Genomic DNA, 24,572 nt, shown 5'->3' on the forward strand with positions numbered 1-24,572 from the left:
ACTCAAAAATTACTGATGTGCCAATAAAACAATAACAAAAATTGTTCACTATTTTGTCATTATTAGCTTTGAAAGAATTGAACGTATCAGGGTTTAATCAGAAACTATTATTCAGAAGTTTTGAGTTTTATTTAATGAATATTAGATGGATTATTTCCATGGTAAAATACGCTAACACATCTGAGGAAATAAAAAACAATTTTATGTAGATTTTTATTTTTACAATTCTATGTAATTTACATAGAAAATATCATTACAAAATAATTATAGAAAAATTTTTTAATTGGATAAAGCATAATCTATTACACTATACTGATCTAAACTGGAAGAAGAAAAAGGAACAAGAAACACAGAAGTTTATAGGAGAATAGTTAATTCATTATGATGAGAATCCCTTGCTAACGTGCAATCATATATTGTAGAGAATTACATATAACTAAGTTAATTGCATACAAATATATGCAAATGTAAATATAAAAACAGATGTAAATATAATACATCTGGAAAGATGGAAAACAAAAAAAAAATATTAGATAACACAGAAGAAAAGAGGCTCGTGGTAATTTTAATATTTTGTAGTTACATTCATATCAAAAATATCAGTTTTTATTAATAAATACGTTCATGATTTTTAAAAAAAATCTTGTCATAAAATATATATATAATATTTGGACAACAAAATGTAATTTATTTGAAACTGAGTTACTGAATGAGGACAGCAGCAGTATAAGGGACCTGCTATCAGGTTGAACCCCAAATGATGATGATAATTCTAATTAAGTATATAGTTCTTCAGCTAAAATTACAAATGAGTAAATGACATGTCATCTTTCCACTTCAACAAAACACATTTCAGTTTTTTCAGTAATGCAGATTGTTAACAGAATAATAAATTTAAAAAATCAACAATAATATATACAAGAGTAAAGTGACAAAGAATGGAAAAAAGCAATGAATGAAATCACTAATGAAACCATAATCATTATGGCTTCATTAAAAACAAATCATCCATATCCACACAGACATTCATAAAGAACAGCTCTGATACAGAACATTAAAGTAGTTCATTAGTTCAAATCAAGAAGTCCACTTTTAGTAGCTATTCAAGTAAAACATACAAGTTAAACAACAAAAACATAACTACTGTCTCAGTAAAACAATTATTGTTCTTTGAGCAAGAAAATTTATTTAAACAGCTTTTTGATCCAAAAACCTTTAAAAGACTTCACCATATCCGTATCATAGAAACTATGGTATCATTATTATAAGGCTTCACATGACCTACTGCTATAGCTGACTCATTTTCTTGTATGGTGAGGTATTTATCACATTTGGCAAATAGTATATATGTCACTAAAGAGCTTTCAGTGGCTTAGCAAAATATTCTTTTAATACACCTTTGGAAGCATTATAACCCATCATTTGATGTAAAGATTGTAATTAACAACACATCCAGACCTAACAAACATAGAATGTTACTCAAATTTATTTATAATATACATACAAACAAGATGCAGCTATCCATGGTCCTGACTAAAGCTGTACTAGGTATCTTGGGAGACTTCTGGATTATCATACAATAAACTTAATATAAAGAAGATAACATTAGAAAAATCATTAGTTTTATTCACATCAATCCATTCATTTAAAAAAAATAAATTATAATCAATCATACATTTCTAATTTTACTTTGATCAGTAAGTTATTTTGTAAATAGCAATGAAAATTTATAGAAAACAAGAATTTTCTGGCCTAATAATCCATTTTTATGTATGTTAAATTTCTACATATATTCAAAACATTTTGGAGCAACACAAGATTTAAACTAAAATTTTGTTAAATAAGACCAGAATAAAATCAATAAAACTTCACCCAAACTAAATGAACTTAAGTTTGTTATAAACTGTTTAATTAATAAACTAATAATTCCAATTATAAAATGTTAATCTCGCTGTTACAAAAAAATCTATCTGTAAAAAATATTACACTTACAAATTTGAAACATTTCTTTCAGCATGTAAAATAATATACTGTCATGCTATTTCCTTTTTTGGAAACTTCAATGATAAAAATTATAGATTAAATCTCTGATCTGATTGTAATAATGAAAGGAAACAATATTATTTATATAAGCCATTACCACGGCAACAGCCTTTTTTCTGTAATAAATTCATCAACAATTTATTACAATAACTTTAATTTTTGGAGTTTTCAAATGTAATTTAAAGCAAATTTTTTTTGTAATGCTACTTTTAAAATTTAGTTAAATTTTTCTTTTCTATATGGTATCAGTTTGATTGATATAATTAATATTAACCATTTCTATTCAAAACTGTTTCAAACGAATAAAAAAAAAAAATTACACCATCATATAATATATTAAAAAATAAACTAAAATAATGTTTATTATTTTATTAACTGTTATTATTTATAAGTAGCAGCAAAAGAAGCTACTTTTCATGTAGTGGCTTCAGTATTTTTCCAGTGCACCACAGAGCTCACTACATACAGCCACAGTTCTGGTCATCATGTAGTGAGGCTACATCTTCACTGTGTATCTGTGTTTGGCAATATGTTTGCTTAGAACATGTTCAAAGCTGTGTCCAGAAATTATGTGATGGCATAAACAAGATTGCTCTGGGTGAAAGCAATTTAAAGTTTTCAAAACTCAAATCAGATTGATTACTATACATATTTAACAGCTTTGGGAGACATCGGGTTCCTAAGACTATTTAGTAAATAAAAAGGATGGCAATTCATCTATATTACAATTATTAAACATCTTATAAAGTTTTACTCTCTTACGGATGTAGTTGAACTTTGTAGAGAATGTTAACATCATGATGCTGACTTCTCATAAGGAACAAATTGTTAATGATTACAAACAATATTGATCCATAAATAATGGAACGTCATACATACTTGTGGACTGACCAAATTATCATGAGGAAGATGCATTGTTGGTGTAGCATGGGCAGGGGCTGATGGGTAAGTGGGTGTAGAAGAAGGCGTTGCTCCTGTTAGTAGTCCTCCAGGTGATGCATAACCTCCAGGGTATGAGCTGCCTGCAGACCCTCCCCCAGACCATGGATCTCCTGGACCTGCAGCACCACTGTCTGTAATTTACATAAAATATATATTAAGTGAAATTTATGAATACATAAAATTTTCTTATCTTAAAGTCCAGAACCTATCACAAAAATTGCAGATCATACAATATTATATCAAAATTAGAAACATTTAAAAGGTTCAGCCATCTACCAAATTCAATCTGCTCCACAATAAGACAATGGACAAAACGTGTGAAACTATTTCACAATTATTGGGAAGGTGAAATGATTGACATCATTCCTGGCCGCTTTTATGTCCTACTTTTAACAAAAAGAGGTGTCTGGAAAAGGACCAAAGAAGTATAAATGGTTTAAATAATCATTTCCAAGGAAAAATTCCAAACACTTGTCACATCCAAATCTGTCATTCTTCAAATTAAAAATCCAACATTTACCACAATCTATTGATCTAACAAATAAAAACAAATATAGGTAAAAAAATGTAGGATAGAACAGAAAATAAAAAAAAACTCCGCATTCTAACCTAAGGTTAAAGAAAATTCAAAAGAAAATTCAAGGGGATGTTATAAAGATTTATTTACACAAACTCCAACGCTACAATCAGAATTAATTTCATTATCTGGCCACTGTCATCTGTGTAATTTTCAACTTTCTTGAAAAATTTAATTATATACATCAAAATGCCTACAAGAAACATTAGAAAAAGAATATATGAGCTCCTACTTTTCATATTGAACACAAAAATATTCCTGGGTAAATTTTCCAATGTCTATTACATTAAGGATTATATTCAGTAGTTAATAAAATATATCACTTGTGCAAATTAGCCAAAGGAACAATTAATAATTTATGTATAAGGATACACTGCATTAAATGGTACTTCACTATATGATGCTATGACATCCCATAAAAATAAAAATCACTATAACTTGCCGTTGACTATTCATGAATTGTTTTTATTGAGAAACAAAGTATTACATACAATGGATGCATTTCATAATCAAAATTCAGGTGTTTGAAGAAATATTATGGCAAACACTAATTGATTTTTCAACAACAGGAAAGATGTAGTTTTTTATTGGGCACTTATTACACATCAGGTTCATTCCATATAAACAAGACCAGAACTGCTTGAGTATTTTAAAATATAAATTTTGAGTCTATCAAGTCATCATGTCTAGACAGTTCAATTTCGTGCATCTAGTTAATATTCACACATAAATGTTTTATTTAGCTATAGGTGTCATTTTTAACCTCTTGACAGATGAGACTTGTACATTTTTTCCAATAAACTTTTATAAAGTAAAGCAGATGGTTGTCTATACTTGTGTAAAGAATTAATATTCTTTAATTTTATCTTGTAGTTTAATAATATGCATAATATCACAAAAGTGGCTTAGTCAAATTAACTGAACAGTGTTTGCTTTATGGTATACTTGGCCCAGTCAATGTATGAGCTTGTGACATCATGAGCAAACTGCGTATTACTACTCGGCCTGAAAACATCAACTCCACATATCATATCAGTACTACTTATTTTCATATTGTACATGGTATTAACTATCACATTTCCATTTACTAATTATAAACAATGCATAATTAATTCTTTTATAACCTTTACTTGTACTAAATTATTAATTTTTAATAATAACAGAAGCTTCCTTGAATTTTCTTCATGTATCTAATTCAAACTTCTAGCAAGTTCACCATCCTTGCTAAACAAATCACTATCACTTTCATTTTCACTATCAGAGTCTACACATATAATATAAAGTTGTCATTTCATCTATCAGTGGTTCCAGTTTTACATACTCTTTTTCAATATTTTTTACCTTTTCACAATAGGGTTTCCAGTCACCTTCATTCATAGAATTAATTTTCCCCGTAGTTAATTTTTCAACATTTGTGAAAGAAAATGTTGTGCTATGACTTGTCACGTCTTTACGGCTACCCATATCATCTTGATTATATTCAAATCAAGATGGTGCCGATGGATCTAAGAACACGATGCCCATATTTTTTCAAAAGTTCATCCAAGTGATATTTTTGTACTTTAGTTTTATGTAACTTTACTAATTCATATAACTGTGGTTTCAGCATTTTTTAACTATATGGAATGGAATATGGGTTTTCTCCAACCAGTTGGTCATATCTTTTCTTCTGGAGTTAGAATTTGGCGCTTTATCAATACCTGTATTGTGAAAGGGGCATTATCAACAAGTACTACTGAGATTGGTGGAAGATTTGGAATCAATTTTTCATGCACCCATTTTATGAAATTGTCTGTATTCTGGTTGTCATGGTAGTCACCACTTTTCGAACTGGCTTTTCAAGTTAGTAATGCATTTGGAATAAAACCGATTTCTCCTCCAGCATGAATTACTATTAAACAGTCACCTTTATTAATCAGCACATGAAGTCCCTTAACAATACCATCAGACCACAACTTTGTCAAACAGTGCGAACTTAAAATGTACGTTTCATCCAAATAAACAATTGAAGCATTGCTTTGTCTGTACTTAGCCATTGCCTGCAAATATTCAATTCTCTCTCACCTGATATCAAATTTCTCAATTGAAAGTTTTCTGTTATTTTCAGTTTTACGCCATTTGAAACCTAACTCTTTCAAAATAATAGCTTAAGTTGATTCACTGTCTTTATCATCAATAGATGACTGAAGTTCTTGCCTTATTTTTTTTAAAGTAGGTAATTCATTGTTCTTTGAATGAAATTCATTAACTGTTCTTTTAACTACACTTAAATCAAAAGTTTCTAGTACACTGACAGGTTTTGAACGTTGTTTATACTTTTTCGGCATGCTGAAAGAACACAATTGGGATGTTGATTGAAGATTCATTTTTTTTTCTCTTCTGAGTTTTTGAACCTAAGTTCTTGATATCCCACAAGCAGCAGCAGTTCTTTCTTTGCATTTTTGAATACCAATTATATGTTTGTCATCAATAATTGACTTACTTTTAGAGCTTCTTTTCTCATACAATCATAAACATTACTGATAATTTCATGTGCTTGACTCCTATGTTTCTTTATCTTAACTACGGATTTAAATTCTGCCATAACAAAGTGCACTAATAACACACAAACAAAAATAAAACAAAAAAAAATATATTACAAAAAAATTTGTGAAAAACAATTAGTAACTATAAAATAATATGACTGCACAAAACGCTATCCGAATACCTTCACTGTTATCAGATGTTCCTACAAATGGGGTCAGTCTGGTGGCTGATAAAACCCCATGGTACCTATCCAGCAAAAAATGGATAAAAAAGGACAAATAAAGGGAAAAGTAAAGGGAGGTAATCGACCTATAAAGGGATTACTCAGGAGATCAAAGTAAATTAGATCTATGCTAGGCTATCGATAGCAAAAGGTACTGTACATTCTACGAGTATTTTCCTGACCTCTGCTCTCATAGAACTACAAAAATGTAGTTTGTTAAAATAATACACGTATAATGTCTTGTTTTTTAATATCTTATTTTACTTTGTTTAAATAAAACTTTAACTACTGTTTAACATTCTCAAAGTGTAAATATACATTTAATAAAAGATCTGTTAGCAGTTCATTTTTTTCTTTCTGGATGCCTTAGTTTCAGGTATTTTTGTCAACATATATATGTTTTTCATTTCTTTTTTACTTTCATGTCAACTTTTTACAAAAAAAATTGGCATTTAGTAATTTTATCAGTCGTCAGACACTGTTAGATTAAAAAAGTAATTAAATAAAAAATAAAAAATACTTCAAGAAAGTGAATATCATTCAGCTTATTAAATTTTAAATGCTTAGTTTAGATACAAAAACTCACAAACAAAGTTGAATGTGACCTTTCAAGTTCTCTTCAGATTAAATCCAAATAAATACACATAAATTTAACTGTCAGGAGAGTTTTACAGTTTTTAATTATTTGCATCCATAGGTCTATAGTTCAGTTAATGAGTAGTAACAGTACATTCACATTCGATCTAGCAGCAAATCTATCGTACTATTTCAAAGAAAAATCAATTCCACAACCACAAAAATGCCAATAAACTATTTGATTTATAATATTCCAATAATTTCAGGTAATGATTCTTAGAAATTTGTTAATCATCTTAAGTAGAAACAGCCGAAAATTCATTTTTAAATCCAAAAGTTAAACTACAAACACAATTGACTGATACAACTATAGAAGATTTATAAAATTGTCAAAATGTAAATAATGAATAAATGTACTGCTAGAAATTAGTACTTCATAAAATAAACTAAATTTCATTAAAACTCTCTAAGTTAAAAGAAAGCAGGTAATTATTCAACTAAAATTTATGATCCCTTTCATCAATAAAACTGCACTTAAATAAATTACAGTAGAACTTTCAACAAATGCTTTAAGAAAACTATTATAGTAGATACAATATTACCAATTGGTACTAATTAATTAAAAGTAACATATATATATATATATATATATATATGATACACAAAGGCAGTTTCTCTCATAAATCTGACACAATGAGAAAGTCCTTTATATCAGAATGTGACCTGTTAAGAAACTTTTATTCTTATTATCTTATTAGAATGACATATAATAATATACAGTAGGACATAATACTGTGTGTGCCTTTTAATATGGTATATATTATATATATATATATATATATATATAATTATATATTTGTTAATTAGCCCTATGCTTGTTCATTACATGAACAAGCATAGGGCTAATTAACAGATGTCAATAATTTGCATTCATTAATAACTGTATGTAACAACAAATTTATTGAATGAATATAAAAAAAATCACTACGCAATATTACTGGAATAGATAAAAAAAAATGCAGTAAACCAAAAATTAAACTGACCTAAATAATATGAAGGGTCTGAAGCATAGAGGCCACTCGTTGCTTTAGGTGAGGTGTATCTTGGTGAATCCTGACCAAATTCATCGGAACCATACTGAAAAAGAAAAATAAGAGTTCAGTCTACAACAGAACTATTAATATTAGGTTTAAATAATTTAATTGCTATAACAAGATACATAATGTAAAAACATCACCTCTCAGTATAAACAGATAAATGATCTCAGAAATATTTTTTGTATATTTGACCTATTAAAGATGATAAGTCATTAGAAACAACTACTAGCATATCAATATAAATGATGAAATATTCACAATAAAAATTTCAACTGACATTTAATATTTAATTGTTTACTAAAATATAAATTGTAAACATCTCAAATACAGACAACAAACTGACTATACTTTTTTTAATACTATTATAATTTATGTTTCCTTATCTCTAGTAAAACAGATTAACTAGTAGATTTGTGAACAATACAACTCCTTCAGTTTATACTGAATTTAAAAAATTGAGTTATAAAACTAAATTGAACTAATAAACTGAAAATTAAATTAAACTACAAAACAACATCATCAACTGTAATTGATTGTGGAAGGATTAGTCACTCCAAGAAATGACCTTTCTGTTAATACAACATTACTAATGCAATATCATAAATAATGATTCTAGAGACATTGAATATTACTGATCGATGTCTGTCAAGGAGACATTTCCACTACATCCCCATTTTTTTTTTGTATGTTCTAACAACAAATTTTTTTGTTATTAAGTTCTTCAATGAAATAAAAGATAACTTCATTGAAAAACCAACAAAGATTAAGTGTTTACTAATAAACAAAGGTACAGTGCTGTACAGTAGTAGAAGGATTGCCTCAACATAAATATTAGGCTTAAAGCTGGAGTAAAATGTAAAAAAAAAGTATCTAACATGTGACTACATGTAAGGCAGACTAAAAACAGGGAGTGATGTCAAAAATAGGTCATATCAGGCATGGAGGGGAGACAATGAGTCTGTAACTCAATAACTGCACTACCCGTCCATTAACCCTGTTTTAAGAAAAATAGCAGCTGCCATTTTGAAACTGAACATTTTATGAAAAATTGTTAGTGTCATTTCACTTAATATCAAAGATTATCGTAAAAGTTCAAAAATTCAAAATGCGTTTGATCATAACCAAGTCAAGAGCATTTGAAATGCCAAAAAGTGAAGTTAAAAGTATTACCTTGTGAAAAACAAGACAATGACTTTAATCATTTTATTAAATGTAAATAAGATTTAGTTTTAATGTCTTCGGTAAAACAGATTAATGGAACCAGTACTAAAATTGTTAGGCGTATAGAATCTGAATTTTCCCAATTGAGTTACTCTACCCACAAGACTTTCAAACCCTTTCAAAATTACAGTCATACATTTTAAAGAACTGAAGTGATGAGTGATGTGATGTGACTGAAGCGTAACAATGAGTTCCAAGGGTGGTCTGTGAATGCGGATACCCAAAAATGTTAAAAAAAATTTCTTTCGGAACTTTTTTAATTAGAAATATATGAGAAGTCATACAAAGATCAAATCATTTTGAATTGCTTTCGGATGCTCAAAAAATATTATATTAGTGTAATGAGGAATAGTAAACTTCCAAAACAAATCATGAAGATGATATTTGGGTATGCATATTTGTACTCGTTTCCTCTTGATAATGTCTAACATGTGTAAATCTTTATTATCCATATCAATAAAGAAAGTTAAGTTTGTTAAGTACACAGGTGAGATGAAGTTAACAACTTCATTTTCTGAATATTTAGTATTGGAATTCTTAAATATAACATCCAAATAATATAATATTGGTATTAGATGATACTAATATTTTGTTCATTATAAATATTTTCACTACAGTAAAAAAGAATATGACAGAATTAGCCTGTATTTTAAATATAAGTAAAAATTTTCAAAGGACAATAATTTTACTGTTTCTACTCGCTATGAAGAATAAAAGTTTTATACTACAAAGAGCAAAACCAGGCTTTTTTCACAAATGATTACTACACTCATTTTATTTTAAATGACTATCTAGAGGTGGTCCCAGAAAAGTTGCTATAGTAATAACAAAAGTAAGTATGTACAAAACCAGTATTACTCTGATAGTAACTAGCATGAACTATCTTTATTTTAATCCTGTTATAAAAAACTGGGACAGTGCACTTTGTGAATTCCAATCTGTAAAAAATGATTAAATTATATAGAGGAATATGTGAAATGAAATCACTAGCAGAAATCATAGAATAATCAACATAATACAACATAAATAATCTTTCAAAAACAAAAATATCTTAATAAAATACTTAAGGAATAGTTTAAATATAGTCTTCTTTTAAATGTCTCCCTGCCCCATTGAAGGTTTGGTATCATCATAGTGATATTTACCTTGTTTATTGACAATTTAAATAATCCATTTAAGCTGCGGCCGATGCAAATTCAAAAGATTTGCGACCAGGAAATACTGGTCATCCAACACTTATTTTGTTTACCATTTACATCTTTTCTTACATAATATTTTTCAGGCAAGAATACTCTTCTGTTGTCTTAATCGGAATAAATTTAAGTCTTATATGTAAATAGGCCTCAAAATTCTGGCGTCTACGTAAGGCGATAGTTATAAGGAGATATTAATTTTAATTTTGATGGCATGTGTGTAAGTGTAAATGTATTGTTTTTTGTATTTTATGTGTGAATGCCATTTTCATATATGTTAAAGAGCTCTCGAGTTACACAGGGTTTTATACATCCAAAATAAAAACTTTTACACTTTCAAAATTAGTTGACTAAGTGTTCTTATATCATGTAATATGTTCAATTTTATACTAATTATATAAAATAGAAAAAAATCAGTTTTACTACATTTTGAGAATGACAGTATATAAACAAAATTTTCTGGTGATGTTCAAAGAATATAAAAGTTGTCTCAACCAACAGTCAACAGCTGCTCATATTACAAGAGCCAAGAAGCACTAGAATACAGGTGTTTTTGCTTCATAAGTCTTTTCTTTTGTATAGAGTTTTTTGATTTCCTTATAAAATTATGAAGAAAGGACACCCGATACAACTTCTTTTTTTTAATGGTAATAAATTCTTTTCTCTAATATTAATAATATCTGTAACAAGTAATATGAACGTGCAAAATATTTAACTTAAAAAAACATATTTGTGCTCCTAAAAAAACTATTGCGTTTTAGGTAACAGCCGATTGGAAAATCTGGCCTCACCCGTAATAAGCTGCAAACACTCCATTTTCCTTTTTTAAATTTTTTTTAGATTTCACAGCCTTTCCAAATAAAAAAAATCACCACTGCAATAAATAATTATTGTTTGATAAATCAGTTGTTTTAAAGCATACCAATATTTTACAATGAAGGATTGTTCCTTTCTCCGGAACACCTTTTTTTTATGAAAAAATATAAATATTTCAATATTAAGTTTGAATGACTACTAAAAAACTCGGCCGGCCAATAATGAATCGGTTAAAATGAACATTAAAACAGAATCGCTACAAAGAATATAGTGTGGAAGGAATTAATAGCATGATAAGGTTAATATGAAAAATAGTAATACTAAGAAAATAATTTGGAAGAATCCATATACGGTAAGCACAGGGTGTCCCATATAAAACGCAACCCATCAATCACTCATCCATGAAATTTCAAAAGTCAAGCTTACTCCCCTACTCGTTACTGAAATGGACTCATCCAACATCTGAATATCACGGCGACGCAGTAGAACACTACCGATAGTAATAACAATGCAATCATAACGTTCAGTCTATTGCTAGAGACAAGATGGTGTTTTCGCTAGATGAACGTGTTTTCATTGTTGAGTCGTACTTCAGTACGAAATCAGTGGTTGCAGTGCAAGATTTGTTTCGCCATAAGTACCCAGATAAACCAGCTCCTAACAAAACATCAGTATTAAGGTTAGTTGCAAAATTTAGAGAGACTGGTTCTGTAAATAACAAGGAACACAAAAGATCTGCGTCAGTGTTGAATACAGATACAGTCACTGAAATCAAAGACCGATTACTCGCCTCGCCAAATAAATCGATCAGACGTTTGTCTGCTGAAATTAATTTGTCTAAATCAACTGTTCATCGGGCGACCAAACAATTACAATTACGACCTTATCGCATTCAAACGGTTCATCAACTTCTTGAGCCCGACAAAGAAAAACGGCTACAATATTGTCAACGGTTCCGTCGATTTCTGCGTGAGGGAATTAATGTTATGGATTCGTTATTTTTCACAAAAGAAGCACGGTTTCATTTGAATGGTTACGTAAACAGCCAAAACAGTAGAATTTTGAGTGCTGAAAATCCCCACGTTTATCACGAAAAACAATTACACCCGCAGAAGTTCTGCATTAATGCAGAACGATATCAGGATATTTTATTTCAGTTTATTGCACTCTTGGAAGAGGAAGACAGACACTGCTGGCTACAACATGACGGTGCGACATCGCACTACGCAGGTTCAACTTCTGATTTCGTCGAGGAATTCTTTGGTAATCGTGTTATCGGTCGAGGATTGTGGCCACCAAGATCTCCAGATTTGACTGCGGCGGATTTTTTTCTACGGGGTTACCTCGAAGAAAAAGCCTACAGCAACAAACCACGAACACTTGAACAATTGAAAGTTAATATTGAACAAGCTGTATTAAATATCCAGCCACAAACTTTGAAAAAAGTTGCAAGAAACGCTGTAAAAAGAATTGAAGCTTGTATTCAAGAAGATGGCGGCCACTTCCAACATTTACTCTAAATGTAAGGTAATGGATGGTAATAATAAAAATTACATTTACATTTGCACATGCCTTTTTATTATTTCAATACCTACCAATATAAGGTTGGGTTGGGTTTTATATGGGACAACCTGTAGTTTAAAGGAATGTTAAAACGAGATTTTAAAAGAAAAGAAGGTTTTATGTAAATACATATTACTTCAAATAACGTAGCAGTTTAACCGACGAAACGTTATGGTAAATAACAGTAAAAATCTCTTACCTAACGTTTATTACGATCGCTAGAAAGATTGTTAACGTAATAATTCACATCGATCTCTAATACAGTTGATACAGATACCATCAAACAGAAAAATAATAATCCAATTTCCAGAAGTAAAACAACACACGAAGCAGTATTTCATAAGGAAATGTACAGAAAACAACACTATCAATGGGAACTATAAGAAAAAAATATTAACATGATCACAGAGTTTTGATTAACTTACACAGGTGTATTTTAATAACCCACCGGGTTGGTCTAGTGGTTAACGCGTCTTTCCAAATCAGCTGATTTGGAAGTCGATAGTAACAGCGTTCAAGTCCTAGTAAAGCCAGTTAATTTTACACGGATTTGAATACTAGATCGTGGATACCGGTGTTCTTTGGTGGTTGGGTTTCAATTAACCACACATCTCAGGAATGGTCGAACTGAGAATGTACAAGACTACACTTCATTCACACTCATACATATCATCCTCTGAAGAATTATCTAAACGGTAGTTACCGGAGGCTAAACAGGAAAAAGAAAGGTGCATTTTAATATTCATCAAGAAAAATAACAAAAACTTATTTTTTGTTTAGTATCAGTTTAAAAAAAAATCTTACAGTATATTATTTTGTTTACAGCGAATGATGATCTTTTGATGGAATAAATCTCTGCAATCGATCAAGAATATATATAAAAACGATTATTATTATAATACCTTAATGAAAGTGAAAAAATAAAAATACTATCTTCTAAAAGTTGTTTATAAATAATTAATTTAAGTTTTGTAAATATATATTTAAAAAATGTAAAAAATAAATACTCATTTAAAAAATGCTGATCCAACACTTCTCGGAACTTCTTAATTCTGAAAGAACAATTCTTTACTCAACTGTTTCTAACGGCTACTGAAGCGTATTATTATAATAATCTACATTATTACCTAAGATTACGAGACCACATCTCGACTTAAACGATGAGTAAGTAATTTTATACAATGTTTTCACAAAAATAAAACAAAGTTTATTATTTAATTAACCATTGTAAATTTGGTTGTAAACCAATTGTAACAAACTGTAGCTCATTAAACTGTTTTAATTTAACGCGTGCAGTGTACTCAAAACACAAAGTCAAAGTGAGACTCGCTCTGGTAAGAGACAGCGAGAATTTTCCATAATTGTACTCAGCATTCTGTAGCACGCTTTAGAGTAATTACAGGGTTAATTTTCACATAAATAAAATTCAAAGCGTATGCGGCAGCTTACTTATCGATAATATTTTAGTAACAAATGAGTATTTATTATTTTTATTGTTTTGTAAAATATATATTTAGAATTTAGATTAATCATTTAAATATAAATTATAAAACAACTTTTAAAAGTTAGTATTTTTATATTTTCCACTTTCATAACGGTGGGAATAATAATAGTTTTTAAATATATATTTAATTCGTTAAAAATTTAATCCATTAAAAAGAACCGTCGTTAGCTGTAAAGAAATCAGTATACTGAAAGGCTTGTTTTTGAAAAACCGATTTGTCAAAGAAAGAGAAAAATTTACAGGTGGAAACTACTCGTATATAACAAGTAAATCGATTCGATCAAATCATTAACTTCACGTTGCATAAATCAAATACAGTATTGAACCCGTACAGAAAATACTGATTATCCTCAACGCTTTAATCTTAACACAAGAAAATGCTGTAAAAATCCCCCTTCCCACTAATTTAAGCCGATATATGTACAGTAATAGGTCAGCGGTTTATTAAAGTCATACTCTCTATTCTGTAATTATATAACAGTCTTAGTATTTACTAATACGTAAATGGAATATTCTTTAGTATTTACTAAGGCGTAAATGAAATATTCTGCATCTGATGCGGTAAAAATTACCAGAGTATCGAAATTATTTTATAACTGATAGGTTGGAGGTACGAAAACCTTTATATTAAATTTATCTTTAAGATAGATTTAAGAACCTAACAATTAATCGATTAAATACGTGAACCCATAAAAATTTCGTTATCTACAATATAAACTAAAACTAACCGGTGTTGCATTCGTAAGTTTTCCAGTACCGGAACGTTTACATATCCAAAAACAAAGAACGTTTTTGTGCGGCCTGATTTTTATAATTTAGGTTATATTTTTTTCACGGGCCTTAAATTAAAACAAATTTTATGCGAAAGGACAATTTTTTATTTCTCCAAAAAATCAGTATCAGAACAGAGTTCCGGAACCAGTGCATTCCTAAAACTAACCTTAAAAATTAGATTAGGTGATAAGCGAAACAGAAGTCAATTAAGCATTCTTTTTTGTTTAGGACACATTAGTTAATTAATATAAAGCATCGCCGTGAAAAAAAAAATTCCTTTGAACTATAAAATATTTCTATGTATACCGAAGTTTATTATATACATTAATAATTGTTTAAATAACTGAAAACTTGCCCTTTAAAGTACTAAAAAATAAAAATTATACGCGAATGACAAAAAAATATATAATAATAATAATAAACGTAGAGAACGTTCGAAAAGGTGACAAAAAAATAAAAATTTATGAGTATATTCACACTTCAATTGTTAAGCGATCATCAGATAAAACGGAATTAATTAAAAGTATAAAGAATAATAATAAATAAATAAAAACAAATGAATAAATAAAAACCTAACTTTTACTAAGCATAAATTTTTGATATTTCGTTAAGAAATGCTTTTTTAATAAATAAATGTGTATGTGCGCGCGTGTAAACTAGGTTTTCACATTCTATTTTTACTATATAATAATACTTACCGTTACTTTATTAATTAAATGTATCGAAAGCTAATAATTTTTCTTTTAACTTTGACTATCCCTAAACTGTTATTTAAGTTTTCACTAGATTCTTTTCTTTTTTTTTTAATTTAGGCAGAATTAGTTAGTACCGTTTCCTAAGTTTTTTAAAATAATTTTCGGCTTTTTGTTTTTTTTTAATAGTAACCGACTTCTTTGTAACTACCGATGATGGTCGCTTAATGACTAAAACGCATATCTCGTAAAACAATTTCCTTTACCTATTTATTTTAAGTGCTTTTCTTTCCTATTTTAATCGCAGCTTTTTCCATGAATTTAAAAATTTAATTAATTAACAGAAACCCAGAGTTATCAGGTAAATAAACACTGTTTTTTCCATAGTACCGATTTTTTTTTAGATTTGACGAACTTTCTTGATTATATGTTAATCGTAACGCCTTTATGTAGTCTTTTTTTAATTTCAGGTTTTATAAAACGTTCGAGCTCACATTTTTATAATATAATAAATAAGCTAATAATGTTTTAAGTATAAAAATTGTAATAACTTAAAAGAAATAAGCTTTCCACTAAATTTTATTAAATAATCCGTCCAAATGCGGCAGTGACGGCCAGGCCATTTAAAAAGCAGCAGGGGTAAAGTCAAAGTCACTTGAACAAGTGAATAGAAAATATATCTATTCACTTTAATTAACAAGTTATGTATATTATTGTTTGCTAACAGCAGTAGTTCACACGGTATCAGTAACTGAATTTAGTAACGGTTTAATAGCTTGCTTTAACTACTTTATACCTGTAAATTCGCATGCAAGCTTCTGGTCGGTAATCCCCCACATTGTGCTATAAAACACGAAAAATATGCGTTGCATGAACACCGAAAAATTTTGTTTATCATTAGTATTATAACCACCTAAACTTAGTTTTTTCTTTATTTATTTAATTTTTTATTGATAGTGATATTGTTGAGATACGAAAAACAACGATCTGATTTGTTTTTATGATGTATAATACAATCGGGTCCCTGAGATTATGAGAATAACGATTTCAATTGTAGAGCTATAAGTCAAGTACAGTTCGATGGACCCGGCATGCTGATGTGTAGCGGGAAACCATTAACTCCTCACTTTTACCAGTACGGCCTTTTTTCTTTTTCCTGTTTAGCCTTCGGTAACTACCGTTTAGATAATTCTTCGGAGGATGAATGAGGATGATATGTACGAGTGTAAATGAAGTGTAGTCTTGTACATTCTCAGTTCGACCATTCCTGAGATGTGTGGTTAATTGAAACCCAACCACCAAAGAACACCGGTATCCACGATCTAGTATTCAAATCCGTGTAAAAATAACTGGCTTTACTAGGACTTGAACGCTGTAACTTTCGACTTCCAAATCAGCTGATTTGGGAAGACGCGTTAACCACTAGACCAACCCGGTGGGTTTTACCAGTACGGCCTGGAAAGCGGTAGGCCTACTTGTTGTTCTTGAGCACGACTAAACTGAGAGAAAAACTTGTATCTCACGTGGAATCGTCTAAGAAAACCACGTTTGAAGACCGTGTTTAATAGACAAAACAGTTTTGATAAATTTAAAAAGAAATTCACAATATAAAAAAGTTATTAAACGAAACCGAAAAGAGAATAATAAATATAAAAATAAGAAAACGTCAAAATCTACAAGTTATAAAAATTTTTATTTATGCGGAACAATTAATGTATAAAAGGATGGAGTAGAGAAAAGACAAAGAGTAGTTCCATTCAAATAAAGTCTGCGCTGGATACCAAAAATAGTACTGGAGATAAATAAATAATTATTAAAAAAAGGGCTGTGGGTACAGGATGGGCATCGACTCTTTTACCAAACCAGCTCTTCCATTTTATGATTTCCAAAGGTATTTTAAGAAACCTTTATACCGGTCCTCTATTGTTACGGGTCTAATCACTTAAAGGTAAACTGCAACGGTCTCGTTAAGAGTTTTAAAAAAAAAACATTTTATATCCTTAACCGATACAACGTTCGTAACATAATTTTGTATCAACTGTTTTACCATCGCCTTCGTCATTTTTTTTTATATTACTGTTAACAGCCTCATCAGTTAGCACAAATCGCTGGTTGTTTTTTGTATACATAGGAACAGTAGCAATCCGACTAAAGGTTTTGACTGTCAAAGTTGTATCAAGACGAAAATGTACATATTTTTAGTTTGTTTATTATCAAACCCAATATATGTAGAAGGTTAGTAATCAGACTCCTTACTGTTGCGCCAACTCTCACGCCGACACCTCTAATTGAATAAAGATTTAAAATAAATAATGACTGTTAAATTTTGATCCGCGTTATTATTATTATTTTTGTTTTATTTAAAAGGACAATTTATCATCATAAAAATTCGGAAGCGATTACATCAACTCGCTTTTGCTTAGTGTGCATGCGAGTGCCAGAGCAAGTACACACATGCACACAAAAAACCCGAAGTAAATTAAATTTGTTTAAATGGAAAAAGAATAAAACTCTGCATGCTATGAATATTTATAATCTAAAGTAATCGTACGAGAACAAATATGATAAAAACAATAATAAAAAAAAATAAAAGATAAGTAAAAAAATAAGAGCTGTGAAAGCTAAATTTGTTTTCTATATGAAGTAACAGAAGTCGGCAGCAGCGCGTTGATATGGATGTTCTTCCTTAAACATAATATGCGATGCCAGCATAGAATAATACAAGACAACAGAGGAAATGTTATTATTTAGAAGTTGTCTTCTCTTCTAAAGCGAATAAGAAGGAAAAAGAAAGAGAGAGGGTTAAAGGAAAGCAGAAGAAGAATAAGAAGAAGGAAAATGTTAGTATAGGAAGACGGAAAGAAGTAGGATGGTTTACCAGCTACTGTGTGGCTGCTAGTAGTGTACCGTAGCTTTATGTTTCTATACTCCACTCCCTTTGTTCATGTTTTCAAAGCCATAACTTGAGACAATATCGAGTATAAGAAACGCTGACGTAGGTGGCGGTCGGTAGGCGCGGGGCGCGAACGGAGGGGGGAGAAATGCACTGCAATAAAACATAAATAACATCTACATCACCCCTCCATCTTAACTTGTGTACTTCCCGCGGTTCCTCGCCGCTCCTTTACTTGCAATATATTACACATGAGAGCGAGAGAGGGGTGTGACGGAATAGGGAAGAATTTACGTCATGGCATACTTCACAGATGAACACTACAAACAACTGAATGTACGCGCATAACTATAACACAACTTCCTTAACAAAATACTTGCTATTACGGTAGTAATTACGTACTAAGTAATAACACGTGAAACAGATATAAATTCCGATACCTGAAGAAATAATTCATTAAATAAATGTACTACAAAGTATAAAATATCACACCGACACGACTAAAGATTAAGTAAAAAAAAATAAAATAAAAATATATATGTGTGTGTAATCTAGTAAGTGTATTTATATCATGTAGAAACCTTATGGAAATTAACTATTAAAAACCCTTTTAACTGAAAGAAGTAATAAGAGCAGTTTTTGTCGTAATTGGCTTTAAAAAAGTGAATGATAAATTAAATAATAATTTTAATTAAGTTAAACCCTTCTTATCTCAGGAGAGATTTAAGGACAACGGGGTTAGGATAATCAGAGCTGTTGGCTTTTATTTATAAATGCAGATGAAAATATATTTTCCGAAAGACTAAAAACTCTATATTATAATTACTTGTAACGTGAGAAGCAATTAAATTACAAATTCGCTTGCAAAAAAAAAATTCAGCTATTCTCCTTATTTATATAACTATAACTCACAATAAGTTGTTATCCATTGTTGGTATATATATATATATATATATATATATATAATTTTTCGTACAAATTAATATATACAAGGGATATATCTAAAGTAAAGACGGCTGAGAAATGTTTCTCCTAAGGTTGGCGAACCTGTGTCGTTCATGACCACGCTGGTAATGTACACACTGCATTGTTTCTGTACGCTGTTGCGTTATAGTATCTTTGATTACGTGTGAGTTATTACGTTATAAAATGAATAGGAAAATCGATGTTGCTGCCGACTGTGAAATATGTGGAGTAATACGGTTTTTAAAACATCAAAACGTTAAGCCGGCTGAGATTCATAGGCAGTTGGTTGCTGTGTACGATGTTAATGTAATGAATGAAAGAAACGTCCGAAAATGGTGTGAAAGGTTTAGAAAAAACAAATTAATGTGCACGATGAAGAACGTTCGGGGGGCCCTCGATAATCACCGAGGACTTGTTGAAACGCGTCAATGATGAAATCAGAAAAGATTGTCGCTCAACGAATTCCGAACCGGCCCTTCTTTTTCTTGATGTTTCAAGAGCTGTTATCGGTCGCATTGTTCATGGCCATTTACGCTTCAGAAAGGTTTGTGCACGTTGGGTACCGCACGTCTTACAAAGGGAAAGTCACAAAAAATCCGAATGGGATATGCTTTGGAATTTTTGATGCGCTACCCGAAAAAGGTGATTAGTTCCTTAATTCAATTGTTACCGGCGATGAAACACGGATTTCGTATTACACGTCAAAGAGAAAACGGCAGCCAATTGAATGGCGTCATCCTCAATCACCAACCAGAGCAATAAAGGTCAAGCCACAGCCATTTGGACGCAAACTGATGGCCACAGTCTTTTGGGATCGGTTTGGCAAACTACTGATTGATTTCATACCACCTGGAACGACTGTTAATGCAGAAGCCTATTGTAAAACTCTACACAAGTTACGGCGCGCCATTCGAAATCGGAGACGTGGACGGGTGACCGACGGCGTCGTCCTGCTGCACGATAATGCACGTCCACTTGTTGCGGGTCCAACATGTGATTTACTGAGACCATTTGGATGGGAAATTTATGATCACCCGTCATATAGTCCGGACTTAGCTCTTTCTGATTATCATTTGTTTGGGTAATTGAAAGAATTTTTGAACGGAAAGTAATTCGCGGATGACGATGAACTTAAAAATGCAGTAAATCAGTGGCTAAATGGATTGGCGGCAAAAGAATACGATGAGGATACATGGAAGCTGGTGTGTCGCTACGATAAATGTCTTAATTCATTTGGAAATTATATGGAGAAATATTGTAAGGTGGTACATATTTTAAGAGAAATAAAAAAATATTTATCAAGTTTTCAAAATACATTTTTTTTACAATGAAATTGTCTTTACTTTAGAGATAACCTCTCGTAAATAAAAAAAAATTATTTTCACGCGGGAGAAAAATCTACAATACATTCAAACAGTATGACGTACACCCAAATAAAAACTCTCAAAACATAAAATTCAAAAAGTTACAATTTCATTAAATTAAAAAATAATTAAAATTACAAATTATATCTTAAATTAAAAAGGATAGGTCCTTATTATATAACAGTAAGACTAATATTTTTTTATTAGAATACCCCATTAGAAAACATCTAACTGTATTTCTAAATACTTAAAACAAATGCTTAATCCTTTACTTTTTATTTTTTTATACGTCTTTTAAGAATCCTCATATTAGCTTAATGGTGTATATTGGTTTTTTTATTACCTTTTGATACATTCTGATAAATGACTCGCTCGAATAGTACAAAAAAAAGCCAAAACATGGGATGTAAGAAGGCGATAGTAAGGCGAAGTAAGAAGGCGTAAAGACTAAATTTTAATCGGTAAGGCTACAGTCAAATCTTTCCGACAGTATTATACACGTTTATTTTTACTTCAAATTAATCTGCGCTCAACTTTAGCAAGACCAGTTCATTAATGTTTGATAAATTTTAACTGAAAAAAAAAGAAAAAAAATTCCATAAATATTTAACCTGGGATTCCAAACCAATAATGAATCGTATTCTTTTTACATTGTTTCGCTCAGGAAAAAAAATAACCTCCAATAAATACGTAATGGTTTTTAATTTTTAGCAAGATCTAATCTGTTCTATTCTTGAAAGAAATGTACTTTTATTTTTTTATCAAGAATAAATTAAAAAGAATTCATAAATATTTGTAGTTTTTTTGTTAATTAAAAAAACAACGGTTTTGTTAGTTATAGTAAATAAAATTAAAAAAAGCTGACAACAAACCCGTAACACTTTCCTGGCACTGATTATTTATACTTATGTAGTGGAAAAATGATACATGATACAATTTGCCTACGATATATTTTTTTGAGTGCTGGTAAATTATGATAGTTTTATAGTAAAATTATATGCTTAAACAAATTTAATTTTAAAAAATCGGTATTTTTTTTCTACTCTCACACCTCCAAAATTACCCTCCAAGAATTTTTTTGATTTTTTTACGTTTACTTTGTTAAACGGAAGCGATTAAAAATAAATCCACTGAAAAATGTACAACCATTAAAAAATCTAATAAGATTTATTTTTGGTGGTAGGGGTGAATCACGATGAATTTTTATTGTAATATTATTATTAAGAGTTTAATTAAATCAAAAAGAGTTTTAAAAAATTCAAAAAATCGATATTTTTAAACTTTGATCGGCTCCACCACCAACAATATTGCCGTCATTCTTTTTCTTTTGGGTCACTTGTACTATTATGTCCAGGAAGACATACAAATATTCAGTTAAAAAATATGCAAAAAATAAAAAGATAAGTTATTCGATTGCGGGGAAGGGGGAAATTTTGGGACAATTAAAAAAAAATGGTGAGATAAGCGCACGCATGTACTGCGCTTAATATAAAGTGGGATCGTGTTCGTAAAATTTTCAGAAAATTGACCCCAAAAAAACTATCTAACTCACCCCTGGAGATATTGACCACAACATTTTTCATTGCCCCACATGTAAGAATCTGTACAAAATTTCATCAAAATCGGTTTATCCAATCAAAAGTTATTAAACTTTAAACTCGCCAACACATGTACAAAGTACATCTGTTAACGTGTTCAACGCCCCCCCCCCCACCCATTAATCCCCCCCCTTTTTTTTGTTTTTTAGAGTCTCTGGGTCCCATGCAAAAAAAAACTATACTCCATTTTTGACTGATTACATACCTTCCTTCTTAGAGCATAGCTCTTGATGTTATGATGAAAGAAAAATTTAAAGGATATTTAAAATTTAATAAATGAGATTTATTTTAAATATTATATAGCGTAGCTCCTGAGTAACAGTGCAAGGTGAAATGATAAAGATGCTCAAGATGTAGTAATTCTAGCTGAGAGTAAAAACGATTTAGAAGAAACAATGAATGGCATGGATGAAGTCCTACGCAAGAACTTTCGCATTAAAATTAACAAGAAAAAAACGAAAGTAATGAAATGTAATACAAAATAAGTACATGAACCACTGAATATAAAAATACGACGAGAGAAGATTATGGAGGCAGAAGAAATTTGTTACTTGGGAAGTAGAATCACTAAAGATGGACGAAGCAGGAGCGATACAAAATGCCGAATAGTGCAGGCAAAACGAGCTTTCAGTCAGAAATATAATTTGTTTACATCAAAAATTAATTTTAACATCATGAAAGCATTTCTGAAAGTATATGTTTCGAACGTACCTGAGAAGAAAAGATTAGAAGCTTTTGAAATGCGGTGCTATAAAAGAATGTTAAAAATCAAATGGGTGGATAAGGTGACAAATGAAAAGGTGTTGCTGCAGATTGATGAAGAGAAAAGCATTTGGAAAAATCTAGCTAAAAACAGAAACAGACTTATAGGCCACATCTTAACGGCATCCTGAAATAGTCGCTCTGACATTGGAGGGACAAGTAGATGGGAAAAATCCTGCAGGCAGGCAACGTTTGGAATATAAACAAATTTTTAGGAATGTAGTATGTACGGGGTATAGCAAAACTGGCACTAGATAGGGAATCTTGGGGAAGCTGCATCAAACCAGTCAAATGACTGACTGAAGACCAAAAAATATATGATATTTAAAGGCACTGTTATTAAAATGTTTTATTTTTAAAATATCAGTAATGATTTTAGAAAATGTACAAAATAACGTAAAAACAGACTTATAGGCCACATCTTAACGGCATCCTGAAATAGTCGCTCTGATATTGGAGGGACAAGTAGATGGGAAAAATCCTGCAGGCAGGCAACGTTTGGAATACAAACAAATTTTTAGGAATGTAGTATGTACGGGGTATAGCAAAACTGGCACTAGATAGGGAATCTTGGGGAAGCTGCATCAAACCAGTCAAATGACTGACTGAAGACCAAAAAATATATGATATTTAAAGGCACTGTTATTAAAATGTTTTATTTTTAAAATATCAGTAATGATTTTAGAAAATGTACAAAATAACGTAAAAACAAATTCTACTTCAGAATTGTTTGTAGTCCTGAAAAATTTTTTGCCAGAAAAATAAAAACAATATATAATGAATTAAAAAACCAAATTCAATTTGACGTTATTATTTTTTTTAACAATATATTAGTTATATTTATACGTCTGCAGTAATCAGGATTCTTTTATTTTAAAATGAATCATTTTTTCATTTTTTAAAAATTAAATCGGTATCAGCGGTATTTATTCATAAGCTCAGTATATATATATATATATATGTATAAAACCACACAATCGCGCACATTCAAATACGCGTGTCTCCTGTGTTGTGTAAATGAGTATGTGAGGGAATGTGCATATGTACAAGTAGTATATAATGAATGAATCATGGTTTAGAAAAAAAAAAAATTTCAGAATTCATTTTATTTTATTGTATTTAATATCAGCAAATGTATGATAAACTTAAATCAGTGACGTAATTAAAATATTTCATAACAATCGAAGCTTAGTTTATAAATAAATCGGTATATTATAAATATACAGATTACGTGTACATTGG

The 24,572-nt window shown here is 30.2% G+C and overlaps 1 protein-coding gene across 1 annotated transcript in view; it reads right to left on the reverse strand.

Moving 5' to 3' along the window:
• da (transcription factor daughterless) overlaps nt 1–24,572 on the reverse strand; it is a 526,412-nt gene that overhangs the window by 95,128 nt on the left and 406,712 nt on the right. Inside the window, exons 6-7 of the mRNA XM_075363694.1 lie at nt 7,931–8,024; nt 2,923–3,116 (exon numbers count right to left, since the gene is read on the reverse strand). Of these exons, the coding sequence (XP_075219809.1) occupies nt 2,923–3,116; nt 7,931–8,024 (288 nt within the window). The remainder of the gene's footprint in view (nt 1–2,922; nt 3,117–7,930; nt 8,025–24,572) is intronic.

The sequence above is a fragment of the Lycorma delicatula genome, chromosome 4, assembly GCF_047948215.1.
Source record: "Lycorma delicatula isolate Av1 chromosome 4, ASM4794821v1, whole genome shotgun sequence".
Taxonomy (NCBI): domain Eukaryota; kingdom Metazoa; phylum Arthropoda; class Insecta; order Hemiptera; family Fulgoridae; genus Lycorma; species Lycorma delicatula.